The 21,946-nt window shown below is 34.9% G+C and overlaps 2 protein-coding genes across 4 annotated transcripts in view; both read left to right on the top strand.

Annotated features, from left to right (window-relative positions):
• The first annotated feature begins 2,516 nt into the window (after positions 1-2,516).
• Positions 2,517-11,403, top strand: LOC115452035 (delta(3,5)-Delta(2,4)-dienoyl-CoA isomerase, mitochondrial). 2 transcript variants are annotated; one of them, XM_030180475.2, is made up of 9 exons: positions 2,517-2,671; positions 3,548-3,683; positions 4,319-4,407; positions 4,661-4,764; positions 5,741-5,844; positions 7,220-7,307; positions 7,719-7,831; positions 9,555-9,681; positions 11,071-11,403. In XM_030180475.2, the coding sequence occupies exons 1-9, from the start codon at positions 2,617-2,619 to the stop codon at positions 11,167-11,169; spliced, it is 915 nt and encodes a 304-aa protein (XP_030036335.2). In that variant the 5' UTR covers positions 2,517-2,616; the 3' UTR covers positions 11,170-11,403. The 2 variants fall into 2 exon arrangements, with proteins under 2 accessions (XP_030036335.2, XP_030036336.2); XM_030180476.2 differs by having other exon boundaries at positions 2,539-2,668.
• Positions 11,404-18,752: 7,349 nt separating this feature from the next.
• LOC115452899 (sprouty-related, EVH1 domain-containing protein 1) overlaps positions 18,753-21,946 on the top strand; it is a 30,836-nt gene continuing 27,642 nt past the window's right edge. For both annotated transcript variants that reach the window (XM_037437715.1, XM_037437712.1), the window contains exon 1: positions 18,753-18,927. In XM_037437715.1, coding sequence (XP_037293612.1) covers positions 18,908-18,927 — 20 coding nt within the window. In that variant the 5' untranslated portion in view covers positions 18,753-18,907. The remainder of the gene's footprint in view (positions 18,928-21,946) is intronic.

Genomic DNA, 21,946 nt, shown 5'->3' with positions numbered 1-21,946 from the left:
AATATAAAAAAATTGGCCATGTTTTTCAATTATGCCATTATAGGCATACCAAAAAAATATGAAAGGTTTTATTTAATATATAACATCGTAATGGTATGTAAAAAATAATAAAATTAGGTACTGTGGTCTAAATTCGTAATCTTCACCCGGTTCATAATATTTTGTTAATAATCCATTAATATTTCTATCATTATTATTTATTACATCATGGATCAGATAATAGCAAAAAAATACGTAGATAAAGCTTATGAGACGATATGCCGACACAGGCAGCCATAAAGCCGTGGTAGACTCGATATAAAAAACCTTCAGATTGAATCAAACAAATTCATAAACAACAAGAATTGGCATAGTTAGTCTTTCATACAGCCTATTCAGCTTTCCACAAAACCCTGGTCACCTCAAGCCAAACTTGACTGACTCATTCTACGTGACTCCTACATTTTTCGGCTCAGCAAACGTGGTGTAAATGTTAATTCGCAGGAAACATTACCACGATGTAGGAATTTATATCGACATTAAAGCGTATTTTAAAGGTAATAACATTATTTACAAACTATGTAGGTGGCATAAATACCTACAAAGTAATTGCCGTTGTCAGTTAGAATTTAAAAAAGGAATACGTACCAAAAAAAAGTACATTGTCAGTTACGGAATTAAAAAAGGCGGGAATCTTTAGGACCTATGGAAAATTTCGCACCACAAAGATCCAATGTGAATTAATTTCTATCATCGCTCGTTCTATCTTCAAAATACCCACGTTTCCATTCCTCCAAGAAATATTTCTACTCGACAAAACATTAAATAATAAAAAGAAATAGGTACCTACCTATGTGTACAATAATGTAAATAAAACTAATAAATATAATATAAGTAATAAATTAGATTATACGAGATAGAGTTGACTACCTCGGTGTGGTTGCATTACGTGCGCGGTGCAACCACAGATCTGAAGTCTTAGATCCGAACTCGGGCCGTGGAAAATGATATTATATTTTGCTGGATAATTGTAGCCCAGAATCTCAACTTTGTGCCAGGTGTGGTGATTAGCTCGCCCCTGTGCCATGGGGCCGAACAACCATAGCAAAAATTCTGTGCCATAGTTGCACCCCTGCCAAGTCTTGCGGGAGTAAAGGCGTGATGTGTTTGTAACATTTCAATTTGTTTAGATTATACAACGCAATACAATACAGATAAATTTAATTCATAATAATATTAACTTAGATACTAACCTATGTAATTTTTTTTTGTATCGGACGCAAATTAACACCAGCGGTAACTCGCGAATGGGATACTGGAATCCCCGGGCTTAACGACCCTGAAGGACGATTCGGAAGTTGAGGAATAACAAGGAAACCTCTTAGGATGGGAGGAGGGCAGAAGGAAGGGAGATGTTCGCGAGCCCTTATAGACCTCAATGTGAATTTGGCAACCAAGAGGCATACACTCTTAACTGTGTGCGTTTGGTGTGGAGACCGAGCGCACAAGAATTGCCTCTGGGGGGAACCTATGCAATTAGGTATACCTAGATTTATATTTGAAGGTTTTAGTGAATAGATTGTTTACTCGGGAGACTCTTAAGGCAGAAATAATAATAATAGGTGCATCAGAAGTACATTAAATAGTGTTTAACTTCACAAATAACAAAAACATGTTATTGTTATTCATGTCCTGAGTACAAAATAGTCGGTGACAATATGAGTAGGTACCTACGTTGTCAAGAATTTGCATCACGGCTATATATATTTAACACTCGTAAACAACTTAGACTTAACCGCATCGTAATTTTTTGTAATATCGAATTTTCTTATGCTAATATAGTATGGAATAGTAAAATAAAGTACAATATACCTATAGAAATACAATTATTTTGTATTATGAATAACCGGTAGCATTTCCATGCTTCAATATTTTATCCAATTTTCGGACTCTGAGTGAATATAAATGTGTGAAATAAGTCTATTGGCCTCAGTTCTCAATTTATTTAATCAAATGCGCGATACCTACTTAACGTGTGTATTTATTTATTCAAATGTATGGTCAAAATTATTTACATAATATGAAATAAGTTTTGCGAAACCAGGCAAAGAATTATAACAGAGTGAGTGAGTGAGATTATGCCAGTCATTAATATTTACTAAACTTGTCGAAAATTCGAGTTTTGTAAATCCATATTACATAATTATGAAAATCTACGACACGTCAAACAAAATTGTGTGATCTAATTTTCCTTTGCCTACTCGTATTTTGAAAAATATTATTCTGTCAAAGTCAGCATTAGGAGCTTATATTTGACAGACTAGGCTGTAAGGCCGAGAGCCTTTGCCTTCTCCTTAAGAAGTAAATCAAACCAAAAATAAAATAATAAGGGAATATTCATAATATTAAAATGAGATGAATAATGATGATTGGATGAATTGAATTAATATTTCGAAAGTTAAAACAACAAAATTGACTTAATAGGTTTTTTATGGCAACTATTGTACATTATGCCAAATTCAAGTGACATTATATCTGCCAAAATGACAACTGACAAGTGATACAATATTTTGTGTTTACTTTTTAGACTTTGCCCTTTATGTTTTTCATTTGTTCTTATTAATTTTTTATTTAAAAATGTCGGTTATTATAAAAACACTTGTGCTAAACCAAACTAGGAAATCCGTCGGTAGTAAGTTTATCTGATTAAATTACATATAAATATTAAAGTTTAAAGAAACTAATTAATTATTCTCAAGTTGATACTGCAACTTGGAGTAATACCAACCAGGTTTAACTATCCTTACTAGCCAATTTACCTTGTCAACCAGTAGACAAGACTATAGCAGCCTATAAACCTCCTTTGAACAAGTTGAAAGGATAGGGTCATAATTATCATCCTTCCTATATCCAACTCTTTAAAAAGGTTATCTATGTAGCAAAGAACATTGTGACTGATTGAGGCTGTGTGGGCTAAAACCCTTTGCCTTTCCAATAATAAGGGGACAATCAAAATTAAAAAAAAAACATTATGACTGAGACAGAATTGGTACAAGTTCCTTAAAGCTTATATGGTTAATAAATGAAATTGGTATACTGATTGACAGTGAAAAATTCATAAATTATTTTTGCTTGTACCAGCCGTGGGATCTGCATAAGGGCTTTTTGTGCTTTATCCCACAGCCCTATGGATTTATTGGGCTCTCTGTCCCCATTAAAGGCAGTTAACATCTTACCAAATAATTAAAAAAGACCTTTATATGAATAGTATACATTTTTAACACATAACCAATGCGGTTGATTTCTTTGTCATATTAAACAATTATTATATTTTACTATCCTGTATTTCTCCTAAATTATTTATCTGCATCATTATAAAGCCATTTATTTTACAAGATGGGTTGATTGATTAGACAGCCCCCAAATTAGAATTAGGTAAACTCTTTGGCCGCCCCTGGTTTGTATCTGATATATATAATACTGTACCTTACAAACCACATCGCTAGGTACCTCTAAGCCTATTTTAGGCACTTTATACACATAATAATAACACTATTATATTCTTCAGGTTTCCTGCGCCGGACATATTCCTCGGAAGTTCCCCAATATGAAACATTAGCTGTATCTGTGCCCAAAAAACATGTGTTTCACGTAGAACTCAACAGACCAAAGAAATTAAACACATTAAACAGGGCTATGTGGAGGTAATATTAATATTCAGTACATAGACAAACCTCATAAGGGTTATGGAACTTACTAGATGCAGGTGATATTTGACAGGTCCATCTGAAAATCTTTACGGCATACCTATATACAGCTATGGACCTTCAAAACATTAAAAAAAATATATATAACTACATCATGATTTCATGTGCTTATGAGAATATTAGGCATTGAAATAAAACTGATTTCATTGTGTTTTTTTATATTATAATTTTTGGCCTTTTTTATGTTTAAATTTTTCAGGAAAAGTATTATACTATAAAAACTGCAATAAAATCCACAAAATAGTTTTATTTCAATAAATATAACTGCCTCTATGTAATGAATGTATTATGTATATGGGTAGGTACAACCACAATGTTGTCATCTCAGGTTCAAACCTCAGTTCAAGTGAAATCATAAAGAGTTTTTTGCTCAGTATCAACACAGAATTATGCTCAGCATATGGCAATAGGCTTGCCCCTATGATCTAACATATCTGGTGAAATATAGATGTGTAACAGCTTTTCCTGAAAAGGGAAAAGACTTGATGCTATGCATATATTAATATTTTGGAATCTCAATGTAATGTAAACTTTATATTAAAGTATTAAGATTGTTTATTAATAAATTCCAGGGAGCTGAATGAGTGTTTTTCCACATTAAGCAACAACTCTGAGTGCAGAGTGATTGTTCTCTCTGGACAAGGCAAACACTTCACTGGAGGTAAGCTGATTTAATATTCCAAATTAAACTTTATACTATATATATTATTAGTCTAGGTATGTTTTTTAATACACAGCAGTTCAAACTTGCAAATCTATATATATAAAAATGAATCCCTATTTCCCTTGGTCACGCCATCATGCGTGAAGGGCTGGACCGATTTCACTAATATTTTTTTTGTTGTATTTGTTAATGTCAGGAGAAGGATCTCATGAAAGAATACATGAATAAAAATACTTTTATAATTTTCCAGGTATAGAGTTACAAAGTCTAGTAGAGTTGGCATCGGAAGCGGACGATCTACCCGATGTGGCGCGGAGGGCCAGGTTCCATTATGGGTTCATCAAATTTGCACAGGTATGTGGTTTAAGTCCCTCTAGGCAAACGGCCTAAGCGATTCGTTCCATACATGGTGACGCCCTAGTCACGGGGAATATGCAATCTACGTTTCTTCTTAAGAAAAAATTAGAAAGATGTAGATTTTTTTTAATTTCTTTAATAAAGTTTAGATCTTTAGGGGCCGTTCAAGTATTACGTAACGCAATTTGGGGGGAGGCGGGGTCTGGTAAAACATTACGATGTGTCACAAAAGCGGGAGGGGGTTCTCGTACAAAGCGTTATGTAACATTGTTTTTTTTTTTATTTTAAAATAATAACAAAGGTATTTTAGCAATTTTCCGGTCGTTTGCGTAAAATAATTGTGTGAATATTCCAAAAAAAATTGTCACTTTAGAGTTACATAAATTTTGGAGGGGGGGGCGGGGGCGTACAGGAAAACGTTACGGCGCGTTACATGTGGTGGGGTGATCAAAAATCTTCAAAAATTGCGTTACGTAATACTTGAACGGCCCCTTATGAAAAATTTTAACTACCAAATTGTTGGATATTAAATTGTCCGTCTAATGGTGTCGATTGCCAATTAAAATTATGTGTGCTTTAGAAGATGTAGGGAATTTAAAAAATTCGTGGCATTTTAGTAGTCATATTGTAGAAATGAGATATTATAATTTTTGGCCAATTTATAATTTCTTATATTACTATTGAACGCTTACAAAAAACTGGTTTAATTTAAGAACTAGTTCTTACCAGCAACTCTGCCCGCGTGAAAAAGTTTTTTAGTGATAAAAAATAAACCTCTAGCAATACATCGCTGAAAACTACATCCAATTCCATCCAGTAATTTTTACGAAATGCGTGTACAAACATACAGATAAAAAAATCTAAAAAACTTTATATTCATTTTTTTTTAATATATACATACAAGCATCGATCTGTGACTTTATTATATGTAAAGATATGAAAAATCCTTTTATTTATGTGTTAATGTTACCAGGACGGCATAACGTCGCTGGAGAAGTGCGTGAAGCCGGTGCTGAGCGTCGTACACAACGCGTGCATCGGGGCCGGCGTGGACCTCATCACCGCGGCCGACATCCGGTATTTATATAGCACGCATTACGCATAATGGCAGCGGAGGGAGGGGGGGGGGAGAGTGGGGCAAACGAACAGTGACATGGAGCCCTGTTTTTTTTTATTTTATTTTTTTTATTTTTGATAACAAAACAATCTCATGCTTGAGCGAAATCTCAAGTTTAATGCATTGAACTATTTAATAAACCAAGCTTAAGATGTTACTTAAAATTGTTCTCGGATGAGTTTGCGTTGTGACATAAATAAAAGTCAGTTGTCAAAATGTGTCACATATTGTCAATTAAAATGTCATTTGAAATTATATTAATATGGGTTTACTAAATAACGATTATTTTAATATGCTTACTGATATCACACTTAAGATTGACACTGAATTTCATTCTGATATACCTACAAAGGATTATAATTAATCCTAGCAATATTTGCGTTCGATTATTGCTAGCAATATTTGCATTCACTAAGGCCTCCACTGAATTCATATACCACTTGTCATTCCACTCCAATGACAATCCTAACCTAACATTTAAAAGCAAGTTCTACACACACATGCCTTTTATCCGAAAGGGTAGGCAGACGCAAATAAAAACATTTCACTATGTATATTCCGTGATGTGAACATGTTCAGATTTTTGCTTAGTTTTTACAACTGACAGTATACGGTGTAAATAAAACACTTTGTACAAAAAAAAAAATGGGCAATGGGGCAGTGGCGAAAATATTCCTAAAGGGAATTCGACACAACATATAGGTACTGATATGGATGAATGCTAAAATAAAATAAATAAAATGCTTTTTTCATCACGTTGACGAACATAGTTGCACTTATGATAAGTCAAGGTACATGACAATGTTTAATTATTACTTAATTAAATTAGCTTATATAAACAAAGACAATTTATATTGAAAATAAAATAAATGAAAAATATACTTAGTAAACAAAGAAGCCAGCTCGGGCTGGCAGGGAAGAAGATGCGGTCTACAAATCATTCTAATGATAATAAGATTCTATATAAATTCTAATAATTTTACATAAAGGAAGCCGGCAGAAATCGGGTTATATTGACCCTTAGCCACTGGTATATGGAATAGATAAGATATTATAAATGAAAAACCTATGTCGACCTTTTTGTCAAATATGTATTTCATAAAGGCAGCAAAGCTATTTTTATATTTTTAAGTATTGACCAAAATTACTTTTTATAGGGATACTTTTGTAACAAATTATTTTTTCTAATATATATTCAATTAGGCAAAAGATAGCAATGTTTTTATAATTTAAAAAAAATTGTGATACCTATTTAAATTATAAATAATTCGGAAATATTATTAAACATATGTACAACAGGATAATTGTTGATTTCTTTTATTTTTTTATTTTCAGGTATTGCACAGAGGATGCGTGGTTCCAAGTGAAGGAAGTGGAGGTCGGTTTAGCGGCTGATGTCGGCACGTTGCAGAGGCTGCCCAAGGTACATGTTTACTAACATCTGATACTAGAAAGTATAATTACCTACCTAGGCGGACTCTCACATATGAAAGATCTCCCCAAATTGCGTTACATAATACTTGAAAGGTCCCTAATGTTACAAGAATTTAAAATCTGATAATTATAAAAACAAATTGCCAAGTAATGCTTTATGACATAAGGCATAACAAAGAAATTGCGATGTCGGATCCAATACGCGCCCACAATGATTACAGTAAATATTTGCAACATAAATTTCTACCCAATGTTTCAACAAATTCAGAAGAATTTTTCCTTCTATAAAACACTACAAACAATAATCAACCTTATTGCCAATGTATAAATACTATAGATACACCGTACATAAGTTTTGGTCCTTCGAGCAGGATACTCATTATACAACTGCCCATTTCAGGTGGTGGGCAACACTTCAATCGCCAGGGAGTTGTGTTTCACGGGCCGGAAGTTCGACGCCAAGGAGGCAAAGGAAATCGGGCTCGTCAGCAAAGTGTTTCCAGATCAAAAAACGTGAATATATCTAGATATTTTTTGTATCATGTTTATCTTTGGTTTGCTGTAATTTAGAAGTACAAATATGGACAAGACAAGATCTCTAGTAAATTAGTCACTGTTTAGCAAATATGTAGTTGATGATCAGTCAAATATATTAGAGGAATTTTTTGTCTTCGAAGTTAGGAAAAAAAATGTGTATTTTTGTGTCTCCAAAAGTCAAGTATCAAAAACTAAGCTGTTACTCCTGATCTAGCTGATTAATTATGCTATAAATACATACATATTATAATATTTATCACTTTAACGGCCCATTTCCCAACCTAATAAATGCTACTAGTCAGTGTCACACATTTGTAATCCGAAAAAAATAAATTGCTGTTGGTAGGATATATTTTATATCCTCCCAGATAGCGACCACCATACACAAGGTGTTAAAACCCGCCATAGTGGCCCACGTAAGTGTCGCATTCCGGGATCAGCCTGTGTACATCCGGTTTACAGGCCGGCATAATTGTATCAACAGTCAAGAGGTGGTAGAGGAGTATTCTTTTGTCAGTGGACATTCTTTTGGACACAACTCCACTTACCATCAGGTGCGGTCGGGTCGGCTCGTACAAAAAATTTCATTGTATCCTATAGGAGTAATATACAAAAGTGGCGTATGTGTTAATCCAGGATATCGTCTATCTGTATGCCAAATCCGTTCAGCTGTTGCTGCGTTTAGTTGTAACAAACATCCAGACATTTTCATAACATTTCGTTACATTTTTAATAGTAAAGGTACATAGGTAATCATTTCTTGAATCTGTCTGTTACATAGTTAAGTTTCAACAATGAACTGATTTTAATGAAATTATGTAACAGCTTGTTTTCTTATATTTGACGCAAACCTTAATTGGAACCTAAATAAGGTACTCTGATTCTATATAGGTACAGATTTTTTATGCTAGGAGAAGTCTTATTCGGTTAATTTGCCAAAAGTCTTTACGGTATATATGTGGTCCGCACCATCTGTTGAGAATAATAATAATATCAACCCTGTATAATATACTATCCCTCTGCTGTGCCTCCTCTACTACTGAAAGAGATTAGGCCTTAGTCCACAATGCTGGCCTAGTGCGGGCTGGTAAATTCTACACACCCTCAAAATTCCTATAGAGAACTTCTTGAGTATGCAGATTTCCTGATGTTTTCCTTCACCGTGAAAGCAAGCGATAATTCACAAAGAAATAACATAGGATTGCCATAATATATTTAAAATATATATGAGTTGCATGCAAGAAACAATGCAACTTATAATACTTAACTATGTGATATAAGTTGCATAGTTCCTTGCATGCTTCTATATTCACAAAGAATACACACATATTGAAATTAAACTAATTTCCGGATTCTATCGCGGTTTTTTATATTATTATTTTCTCCCGACGTTTCGAAGACTTTGCAGCCTTCATGGTCACGGGGGGGACTGAGGTGTTGTTCATCCGCAAAGTCAGGGTTACAACATCAACCTACATTTTCTAAACATACAACTTTTAAAATTTTGTTTAGCTGTTGGTGGTCATAAAAAACCGCCATAGAATACGAAAAGTGGTTTAATTTCAATGTCTAACATTCGCGTAAATATAAATACACACATAGTTTTACAAGTCAGAGGTGTTCGGGTTTGAACTTGCATACTCGGCAGTCCTTTCTCCCTGCCCATCAGCCTGGAGAGTGATATGTTTCTCCTCCTCAGGGCGCTGTCGCACGCGCTGGAGGTGGCGGAGGGCATCGCCGCGAAGAGTCCGGTGGCGGTGCAGACCACCAAGCTCAGCCTCGTGTACTCGCAGAGCCGGCCCAGCGACGACGGACTCGAACACATCGTGAGTACCTATTTATTAACCGACTTCAAAAAAAAGGAGGAGGTTATTAATTCGACATGAATTTTTTTTCTTTTTTTTTGTATGTTTGTTACCTCAGAACTCGCTCATTTATGAACCGATTTGGAAAATTCTTTTTTTATTTATTTATTTCGACGGTCCCCACGCAAAGTATCGAATCTGCAAAATTGCATTTTGTAGATTCGATACTTTGCGTAGGGACTGTCGATATTTAAACGGTCCTTATTGAAATGAACTGCATTTAAGACAATAAGGATCGAAGTGCTTATCGCCATGGGAATAAACACTAAACAAGCGATATTTATTCCACGGTCCCTATGTAAAGTATTGCATCTGCAAAATGCAATTTTGTAGATTCGATACTTTACGTAGGGACGGTCGATTTATTTCATAGCTTTATTGTACACCATATACAAAACATTGTGCTTAATATTAAAACAATGAAGGCTGAAAGGAGGTACAATTGGCGGTGTTATCGCTCGAGGATAAGACCGCTTATCTTACCTACCAATACCTGAAAATATAATATTTGTCAAAACGGCAAGGAACTACTTAACTACTTATATTTACTATTTTGGAAAAATGGATAATGTAAAAAAAAAATTATTCTTATTTTGATAGGATCATTTTGATGTCGCGTTAATAAATAAAACCTAACAGTCGTGTACCTCTGCTAACTTTGTGCCAAAAATTATAATCAATCGACACTGCGCCACACTTCGCGTCACATACAGAGGGGCCTGCCCTGTCTGTATAAACATAATAATAAGCCTTTATTTCTTCCTTAGTAATATAGTGCATACATACATATTAGATGGGAAGAGGAAATCAAACAGACAGCAGGACCAAACTGGAGGAGGGTAGCTCGCGATAGACGATAATGGGAACAGTTAAAGGAGGCCTATGCCACGAGGCACACCGAAATTCGAGACATACTTTAGAATAACTTTAAACTAATAATTACTGATGAATATTGTTTTGCTGTTCAGTTTTTGGGAAATAAAAGGGTTTATTATTATTATAATATAGTGCATAATTTGTTTTCTTTGTATTGTATTTGCAAGAACCCCTTTGGAGGTGAAGGTCTCTTGTAAGGAATTCTAGTCGCCTCTTGTGCTTTTGGAGGCATTTGGTACCCACAATTTTTTGATCTCGTCCTACCATCTAGCATATGGTTTCTCCTTAATTCTTTTGCTTGACGTCCCTTTCCAAGCTGTTACCTTTCCAGCTCTGATCTTGTATACATGGTATGTAAGCCCCTTTTCCATAAACAAAATATAGGATAGATTAAATATTTTAAAAAGTAAAGTCGATGTGTTTATTTCTAAAAAATAATTATTTTATTCAACTTGATTTATATTTTGTTTCCAGCGACTACTAAATTCTGTGATGAACCAAGGAGAAGATCTTCCCAAAGCCGCCATAGCGCAGGCGACCAAGAGCCCGCCGCCGGAGTTCGACAACTTGTAACCTTATTTTCATTGGGTTAAGTATCATTTTACAACGCATTCAAAACATAAAAAATAGTGTGAAAAAAAATACTTGTAACCTTATGTCAATACATTAAGTACTATTTTAATTATAACTCCTGTATATACGAATACTTTGGAAAGGTAATAGAAAGAGAATACTTTAACCCAATGTTAATTACATTAAGGACCTTTCACAATACACTTAAAATCTGGGAAAAAATTGTTTGTTTTGTATGAAAAAAATATTTTGTAATAATTTTATGAGCCTCTTTGTTCTGAACCTCTTACAGTTGATTCTACTAAACTAAATTAACCGCCAACTAAGGGTAAATGGTGAGAATAGAACCCCCCCAATTTCCCGAGTGCTATGACATCTTTCTTTACATGAGGGTTAAAAAGAGTGTTTACCTCCCCGTAGCCAACGGCTTGATTGTACCTCTGGCATTGCAAAGTCCATGGTGGATGCTTAGCGTCAGGTGGATAGCTTGCTCATCTGCCTAGTAAAGGAAAAAAATCTACCAATAGAAAAGGCATCTGTAAACATATCAAACTTTATTCTGATTGGTCTATTTTCGCTACGAATTCGACTGGAGCGGTTAAAATTTATACGAATTAATCATTATATAGTACTAGTTGACCCGACAGACGTTGTCCCGTCTTAACTATGAATTTGCAGCGCGCATTGTGTCTATCGCTGACAGTTATTTCAAACAATTGACGGTTATATAAAATTAATACTTTCGTTACGTTTTCCTACATTTTCTAATTTTCCGCACAATTTTTTGATTTTTTCTTTCATAAGAACCTTCTGACAATAACAAACACAACAAAAAATAGTGATATCGGTCCAGCCGTTCACGCGTGATGGCGTGACCAAGGGAAATAGGGATTCATTTTTATATATATATATATATGCCTTACCCTTAAGTATTATAACAGAATATGGTTTGTGATATTTCTATGCATGAGTTTATGGTGGCTGTCTTTTTTGAGATTTTAATTTAAGCATAATGGCCTGTTATAGAATATATTTAACAATTTGGTATGGAGATAGTTTAAGACCCTGGGAAGCTTATAGGCTACTTTCTATCCCGAGAAATATACAGCGGGACTTTTATCCCGGAAAATTCCTTTACGGGACGAAACCGCGAATAGCTAGTTTGATGTACAAATTGAATTATATATGACATGATTCTATATTTGTGAAAAATACAATAAACCTGAAAGACAAAAAATTGGGGAACCCTCATTGATATACTACGTACTATACCTAGAGTTCTGAACGCTCAACGTGTTCGACTCAATTGTACTGCAATCCGTACACTTCACTTTAGAATGTTTTCAACATTGACAGCGTGTGGTTATGTACGGAGTGAAGCTCATAGTATAAGAACTCGAGTCTAAGTGTCAACCAGGATGTCAATACAAAATATTAGTCAAATAAGTAAAATTATTGTCATTTAAAGTGCACTGGTTGCGCCTGTGCCTATCCCCTCGGGTATAAAAGGCGTAATTAGGCCGGCGTAATTCTGACGATCGACAGACAATTGCCTTGTTATCAACATAGTATTTATACTGTATACTGTGTAAAACAACAAAAACACTGCCCGTAAAAAATTAAATTGTTCAATAATAAATAGAACATTTGTTATTTATTGATTATGTTTGTAGAGTATTTATTTATTGTACTTTATAAATAAAATATTTTCCATACATACATTGTTTTTTTACAACTTACAAAATGCCTATAATTTATGAAGATTTGATTAAAAATACACTAAAAACCGGTTATAGCGACATTGAGGGGACCACCGTATCTGGACGCTATATCCGATAGTCGTTATAAACGATACTCTTTTTATATGCATTTATTTAAAGGGGCCTTATTATATAGTCGTTATAACCGATGCGTCGCTATAACCGGAGACGTTATAAGCGGTTTTTACTGTATATTAATACTTCACTTATTTAATGTCTTCTCATGCATCTTTATACATATATAATGAAGGGCAACCTGGTGGAGTAGTTGCATACGTATTGCCATGCCGAGGTCTTGGGTTCGATTCCCGGGTCGGGTAAAGCTACAGGCTCTGTTAATAATACTCAGTTTCACCGAATTTAACTTATTTATTTCAAATGTAAAGTTAAAGGGCTTACAGTGTTTGCTAGTGGCACCCATACTACACTGCTCTTATACCTTGGGCTAGCATAAATAAAAATACTATCCCTATATTATATGCTGTCCTACTGCTGGTCACGGGTCTCTACTACTGAGATTAGGCCTTAGTCCACCACGCTGGTCTAGTGCGGATTAGTAGACTTTACACACCCTCAAAATTCCTATAGAAAATAGGTATACAGGTTTCTTTACGATGTTTTCCTTCACCGTTAAAGCAAGCGATAATTCACAAAGAAATAACATAGGGTTGCCATAATATAGGTTAAAATATATATATTGAGTCGCATGCAAGAAACAATGCAACATATAGTACTTAACTATGTGCTATAATTTAATAGAAGAAGTACGTAAACAAATCAATTTTAAATATAATGGAAAGAGTTCGAAAATAACATGAAAAAAATGGGAATAGGTATGTACGTGTGATGAACCTCTGCCTTTCCCTAAAAAACGCATGATACTATTTCCACTTGAAACACTTTCGAGCATATTACCTTTTCTTCTTCCTATTTTTTCCACAAGAACCGTCTGCAATGTAACTTCAGTATATTTTAATTGAGTAGTTGTTATTGGCTATCAAATTATGGTTATACTGTTATGTTTATAAATAGTTAACAGCCGTTACTACTTTATTAAAAATAATATAAAAAAATACAGAAATAGGCTGAGTTTTGGATGAATGCATGACGTTGAAATTGCGTTAAGACAACATAAGAAATACACGTTGAAATAATAACCTCCTCCTATTTCTAAAGTCGGTTAAAAAAATAATCTACCCGAGATTACAACCCAAAATCTCCCAACCGAAGTTCTACACTGTAACTAATAGAAAGCGATATTAGAAATTAAATTAATTTGACCAACATTACTGCCTCGATAGCATAGTTGTATTGCATAAGGTATATGAATGGCACCGCTCTGAAATTCCCGGGTACTAATCCCGGGTCGGGCAAAGCAATATTAGGATTTTTGCTGTCATTCTGAATCTATAATTCGTGGCCGATATAGCCATAAGCAAGGCCTCTATCACATCATGGGACAAAACACACTCATGGCGAAAGTGAATGCTCTGGTTGCACCACTGTCTACCCTTTCGCGAATGAATGCGTGGTATGTCTTGTTAGTTGTGTGTATTAATATTAAAGTAATTAATTATTTAAAACAATTGACGTATATTCTAGTACATATAATATGTCGACTAGCTGACCCGACAGACGTTGCCCCGTCTTAAATATGAATTTGCAGCGCGCATTCTGTCAATCGCTAACAGTTATACAAAATTAATATTTTCGTTAACGTTTCTTATATTTTCTAATGTTCCGCCTAATTTTTTGAATTTCTCAATTGAGAACCTTCTCCTGACAATAACAAACACAACAAAAAAAATTAGTGAAATCGGTCCAGCCGTTCACGCGTGATGGCGTGACCCAGGGAAATAGGGATTCATTTTTATATATATAGATATTTAAAACCCACATCATCGGAATCGATCTGTCTCACTAGTATTCTGTGCGCGATTCCACTAACGCTCTTAGGTCTTCAGTTCGAATCCTAGGTCCGGCATTGTTAATGGGTTGTGTCACCCCGAAGACTGAAACTTGTGCTAGATGTCAATAGGCTCTCCTATAATGAACACGATACATATACACATTGGGTGCGCCTCTGCCTACATCGGAAATAAAGGCATAAGTGTATCAACAACAAAATTTTGAAGCCGAATGCCTAAATAATATTCTATATAAATTAATATGTATACTAAGTATATTAGGTACTAGTTTTTACTCGAGCCTCGGTCCCCGTGAAAACGGATTCCTAGAAACAATATCCCGCTGCAATGTTGCGAAATAAAAGATGGCAGAATTCTTAAGGTGCAAATTTAACTAAAAAAAATTCCTTCTAAATTATAAAAAGTTAATTACTACAAATACAACTTCATTGTTTTATGTCTGAGTTAAATAAAAATAATTTGACGTAAATTTTGGCGGTAATACATACAACTTTAGCTAAAATATTCATTAACGAATCACATTGAATTTCATTCCATTAATGCATGCGGGGGTTGGGTAGGGAAGCGAATGTCGACGCGGGTCAACGGCCTACATTCCCGCGCACTCTAGATGGCGCGCGCATCTCCTATTCATGACTTCCGCGAGCGTTACATTTACATTTTCAATGCAATACGAACTTATTCGACTACGTCTTGTTTTGCATCAGTCGTTTGGTAACCTCGAGTTATATTGCAAATAGGGGTTGTTCATTAATCTAGTGCAACCCGATTTTTCTATATTACTATAAAAATATGTAGAGATGATTTATTTAGTACTTTATAGGTACGGTTTACCGCAAAAGTTGCAGAACTAATCGAAAACTTTATAGCGTCTATATTTTTCTTTCCATACCAACAATATTTTTTTTATTTAGGAAAATATACTAAGTATATAAGTAGTTTATACTGTTTGACAAAAAGAGATAAAAATATTTCTTTTAAAATTAATGCAACACACTTACATGGCTGACTACAATCACTATGAGCCACTTCCTACGAAGATAAATGCGTTATGCGACAGTTTGCATTATTTGGATATTTGTTACAAGTAAACACCGATTGCCGGACGTATTTAAATGAAACTTAGCACACATAACAGACTAGGTCTTAAATTGAGACAGAGACTATTTTTTAAACCGAAAAATATTCCTTAAGGCTTAATCCGGAAAAAGTACAACATGCAGACGAAACCGCCAGCCCTAAAAATTAAATTTTATTACCTGAATAAAATACTATCTGATAATATTTTGTCAACAACTATCAAGATCTATGAAGGCAAAACTACAAGCCCACGTGGTACATTAAGGATCAGCCTGTCTATATCCAGTTCCAAAAATGCCGGCATAATTATGTCGACTGCAATAAATATCTCCCATTAACACCTCCACATACAATCAGACAAAGTGGTATCCCTTTCAATACATAGAATGTAAGTGCTCTGAATCGTAATTTGGTAAATATTTACAAGACAATATCCTTTATAGGTATTCAAAATATACGTACGAGCTATTAAATATATAAAATAGCACAGTTTTCATACATTTCGGCTTTGTGAGGTAGGTCAGGTCGAGTGTGACGTCAACACGAGCTATCGCGTAAACTGCCATTTTTACGCGTTGCAATAGCTTGTTATAGCAGATTATTTTAAGCTGATTCATTAGTGTTATATAAATAAATCAGTTTATTAATCTTATGCGAATCCATGTAGCTAGGTAATTTTTTTAATTTTCTTCCAATTATAAACATAATTTCACTATAACGCTTGCATCTTATGGTGGGTAGACACTATTGTCACAGCACTTTGACACTTCTTCACCTCTTCCATTTTTATCAATCTCAAAGTATTAATAAGCATTTGAAAGGACATTGCAGCCATTAATTAAGATATGAGACTTGATATATCTGAATGACGAGCGCATTGCGGTATTTTGTTCAATCTAGATATTCCTGATGAGTGATGTCATCGGTAGTTGTGTGGCTTTTACTTAGTAAGTAATTAGACTTGTCAATTGTTCCACTGCTGGACACGGGTCTACACTACTACTGAGATGAGGTCTTAGTTTGCTAGTGGTAGGATATATTTAATATCCGCCCGGATAGCGACCACCGTACACAAGGTGTTGAAACCCGTCATAGAGGCCGACATATGTCGCGTTCCAGGATCAGTATGTGTATATCTGATAACAACAGGCCGGCATAATTGTGTCGACTGTCGAGGGGTAATCATCTCTCGTCAGTCGGCATTCTATTGAACCCCACTCCACTTACCATCAGGTGCAATGGGGTCATTTCAGGTATTAAAAATGATACACCAAACTCGGTTCCACATCATCATGGTATCAAAAGAAGAAAGCATATAACTAAGACAATAATTTAAATATCGGCCAAGTTTCATTTACTTATTTCATGGACAAAAAATTAAAAAACTTTTAGTTCCATTGGAAGTCTAAACTCAAGACCTCACCAGTTTCACAAATCCTCAAACCATCACTAAAAGTAATCATCCATCAATAATAATAAATCATATTTACTTATTAAGAAATTGCAGTAACTTAACTCATAAGTAATTGCTTGATTTGTAAAGGAACATTATTAAATCTATTCATCAAAGTGGATTACATATAACATCAAAGTAGGTATGAAAATCAATTGATATTTATACAGTGGTAGGTCAAGGTGCAATAGATACAAAGGAATTGCTTTAAAATCCATACAAAACTATTTAACGCCAGGCCAAAAATCTCAAATAAAATGCCTAAATGCTTAAATATTGGAAACTTATAGACTGTTTTTAATGGAAGGGACGATGTCCACCTTTACTCCAAAAGCTAACTTCATCTGCAACTGTAACTGCACTCCATATAGGTTACGAATTAAAAGAATACCTCCCCTAATATGCAGTCAAAGTTAGAAGGAACCATTGATAGACAAAGGAATCTATATAATAAAGCCTTCTATAAACCGTTTAGTAAACTCTAACAAATAATTAGTAACGAAGTAGGCATATAGGTAACAAAGGAAATATATTTCTTTATTAAATTTATTAATAAATTATTTCATGTAAAAAGCGTAATAACTTATTGAATTTCGATAAATAATGCACAAATTGCCTCATAATAATCCAAGGTTAAAAATTCCAATAAATTTAAAAATTGAATTTTAAAAAAATTAACCGCCCTCCCGCCATTGCGAAAAATCACGTATGACGTCACACAGCAAAACTACGTCACCGAAACGCCTATTAACAAAGAAAATCAGGTAACCTACTTTACGGAGGCTTGCATTTACGTCTGCTGCGAATGACCGACCAAATATAGAGCAGCTATAAATAGACGGGGGGCCCGTGCAGGCTCCGCCTTGTGAATGGCTGAGCTGGCTGCATCTAGGGCACGTTGCAATGATTTGACCTATTTATTTTTCAATGGGTCGGTGCATGAACGGGGATGGGCCCATTGCGAGCCCCGTTCCATTCAGTAACAGTCGAACCCTCGAGGCCGGCGTGACCTATTTCCGCTGCTGGTTCTGCAACATTACGTTTCACCGCATTCGCGATAAAATATCGAGAAAAATTGTTTTGTGGTACGACGTATTTTCTTGAGGTGAAAACTAGCATTCTCTAAGTCAAGAAAACTGTGCGCGCTCTGTGAAAATTCAACCGGTGCTGTACAGTATCTTAAATTTCGCGCGATATTTTTTTTCTTTCCACTAAAGTAACAGTATTGGTACCCGTCTAGTGCGAAGCTCTGTGATTGGTCGTTACATCCTAGACGGGCGAACAGGCCAATCACGTGTCGAATAAGTAGTTGTGCGCGACAACTGCGCCACCTGTCGCGCTGGCACGCCGTTTTCATTGAAACCCGCCCGGACTGTTTTATTGACGCACGCGCATTGAGGCCCAACAAAGGGCCGAAATAAGAACGGTTCGTAAGTGAATCTGATGTATTTATGTCATAAAAATGGTGAAATCTGTGAAGTGGCGAGTAGAAATTAGAATATTCGACGTGTCGAATCATGACCGAGGCATCTGAAAAGTAAGTGGAGTCCTTGTTACTCAGTTTATCGTGTTTTATGGTTCGCCCTGTTCGGGCTAGGTAGGGCCTTACCCCGGCCATTTTCCACAGCTCGCGGAATTTTTAATGGGATTTACGATGTTTTGTAGGGCCCTGCATTCCCTCTGAGTTCATAATTAGTGGGATAGTAGACATACATGGGTGTGGGATCGTCACACATAGCGTAGATGGATACGACCGCCGCCCTCGGGTGAACCCTGTGTCCTGTGTATAGCTATAATCAATGAGTCGCCGTTCATTCACAATAAAGTAGGCGACTCCTTTCGGGGTCATTTGGAGCTGGTTCAATTCAAGCGAGCTGTTTCAATGAATTGTTATGCGATTTTAGCTTCGCAGTTATGTTTTCGCGCAAAGCTGTTCGTACGTTTTCCTTTGACATTATGGTGTCAGAAAATAAATGTTGGTCTTATATGGTCAACACTTTGTGACAATGAGACATCTACATAATTATTAATTAACCCATTGTTAAGTTGCTTGATTAATGATTGTAGTAGCGACAGCTGCATTGAAACAACAGTTTAGTGGACATGAATTTAAAATTATAATCATACCATAATGTATAATTAATTTTAATTGCTACTGGTCAGTTACAATAGAGATAATTGTTTTTTATTTAGGCATAATGTCATTAGACACTGGGCAGTGGAATATTTAAAAAATATACATATAATCCATACAAGGTCTTGGTAGAGACCCATTCAGTTTAGATAGTCAAAATTTCAATTAACTTGAATTTTGAATTTCGAAAATTATTTTTATGTTCTAAATAGTTATATACATTAAGCAATTAGAATAAAGCAAAGACTAATTAAAGAGGAAACACTGTCAATTAATTCTGTTATACACTTATGATTACAATACAGAAAGCAATAAATGTACAGACTGCATAAACTAATAAATACATAAATTATTGAATTATATTTAGTAATGATTACAAAAAAATAACAATACTTTAACAAATTGAGTTTTTAGTGCAGCTAAGTATAAATTTAATTTGATTACTTGCCGTCTTCAATCAATTTTATGATTGCTTGTTTATTTATTAACCGATTTCTCAGTTTAAGTATTTTGATTCTAATGAACCTTAATAATAAGATTGAGACATGAATGGCAAAGTATAAAACAGAGGCTATGAAGCAATAATGTTGGGTTTGTTTCCCCAAAATAAAACTATATTAACAATTTAATTTATTTTCTCTTGGAGTTTGTAGCCAACCAAAACTAAGTCATTTTTTAAAAAAAATAATGTTGATTAGCCAGTCAATTATTAAAATTAGTTTCTTTTTTTACATGACAAATAACATGATATATCTATCTTATGAAGGTTAGAAAGAATTTTACCATGAAATAATGTTAAATTAAAATTATACAAAAATAAAAATCCTTTTAACAAATAAGGAAACATAGTTACACTAATAACTCAAAATAATTCATGAGAATAATGAAAATTAAACATTACTTATCTATTATAACTATAGAAATTTTGATTTTATCCCATATATTTACGGTATTGTACCATTTGCCTTTCACAAGGGTTGGATGTTATCACATCTACATCAGCTATGAGCACCAGTAGATAATTTACACCGGTTATTGAATTATAATTGAAATGTAGATAATACAAAAAGTATTTTCAGTAATGTTTTAATAGCTCCTACAAATGCGATTCAGTTACTGAATTATAATTGAAATATTTATATAATACAAAAGGTATTTTCAGCAGTATTTCAATGGCTCCTACAAATGTGATTTGCTCCAAGTCCTGCAAGCTTCAAAATTTGCACTGCCTTGCTGTGATTATTAACACAATTTGTGGACCTTGGCTAAACCTCACTGGAAGGTACATTGTTTTTCCCAATTAAGCTAAATTGATGTGTATTCGATTATCGCCCGTTGACTCTATTTTTATGTCCATTCAATTATCACCCGTATTTATATTTCGATTTTGAATCACGTCATAATATTCTTTACTTGACATTACAAGTGATAAAGCTAAAAACACGATAGTTGAGCTCTTGAAGCATTCGCTGAATTCTAATATTACGATTTTAGTAATATTAATTTAATTGGAAACTCAGGGGCGTAGCTACCGTCGTATCAGCGGTATCAGTGATACAGGGGGCTTTGGGGTCCCTCTTGGCCCCTACCTACATTAAACTTAGCAGCTCTAAAGTTCGCACTGGCCTGAAGTGCCCCCAACAAATATAGATATAGGGTCTCTTTGGCAAGCTACGCTACTGAGGAACCCCTTAGATAGTTGTACTGGTACACGGCTTTGATTGACAAATAACTGCATAGTTCACATTCGTTATCGAATTAATGCAATATGAACTATTAAGTAGAGTTCTGAGTGGAATTTGTGACGAATATGGCGTAAGCCCTTATCGCATCATGGGACGGAATATCACAGCGAAAATTTGGTGTATAAATTGCCGCTCCATGACGACTGGCTTGTCAAGGCATCATGGGACGGAATACACTTAGTATTATGGGTAATACTTACTAAATGGGTGTTCTAGCCTCTGCCTACCCATTTGGGAATAAAAGACGTGTGATTCCAGAAACGAGCAGTGCTTCGTTATTCAGTGTTGACACAAATGCCATAAACAATAACATTTGCTTGACCATGTTCGTCATCGTCATTCAGTTGTATGAAACAACTAAACTACTGAACTGAACAATCTATAGGGCCAATCTGGAAGTATATTGTTACAAGTCAAGTATATCCGGTTCCAACAGGCCGGCATAATTGTGTCGACTGTCGAGGGGTAATCTCTCGTCAGTCGACATTCTATTGGACCCCACTTCACTTACCATCAGGTGCAGAGGAGTCGCCTTGTCATGCACGTATCAAAATTCAAATCCATTTATAAATGACTGAGTTGTGCGATACCAAAAATAATGTACGTCAAATTAAAAACCTCTTTTTTAAGTCGGTTAAAATTGCTTGGCTGTTGCATTACGTAGATACGTTTTGCGG

Source organism: Manduca sexta, chromosome 2 (genome assembly GCF_014839805.1).
Source record: "Manduca sexta isolate Smith_Timp_Sample1 chromosome 2, JHU_Msex_v1.0, whole genome shotgun sequence".
NCBI classification, from domain to species: Eukaryota; Metazoa; Arthropoda; class Insecta; order Lepidoptera; family Sphingidae; genus Manduca; species Manduca sexta.
Note: the sequence above shows the minus strand (reverse complement) of the source record. Positions and strands in the feature narration are given on the sequence as shown.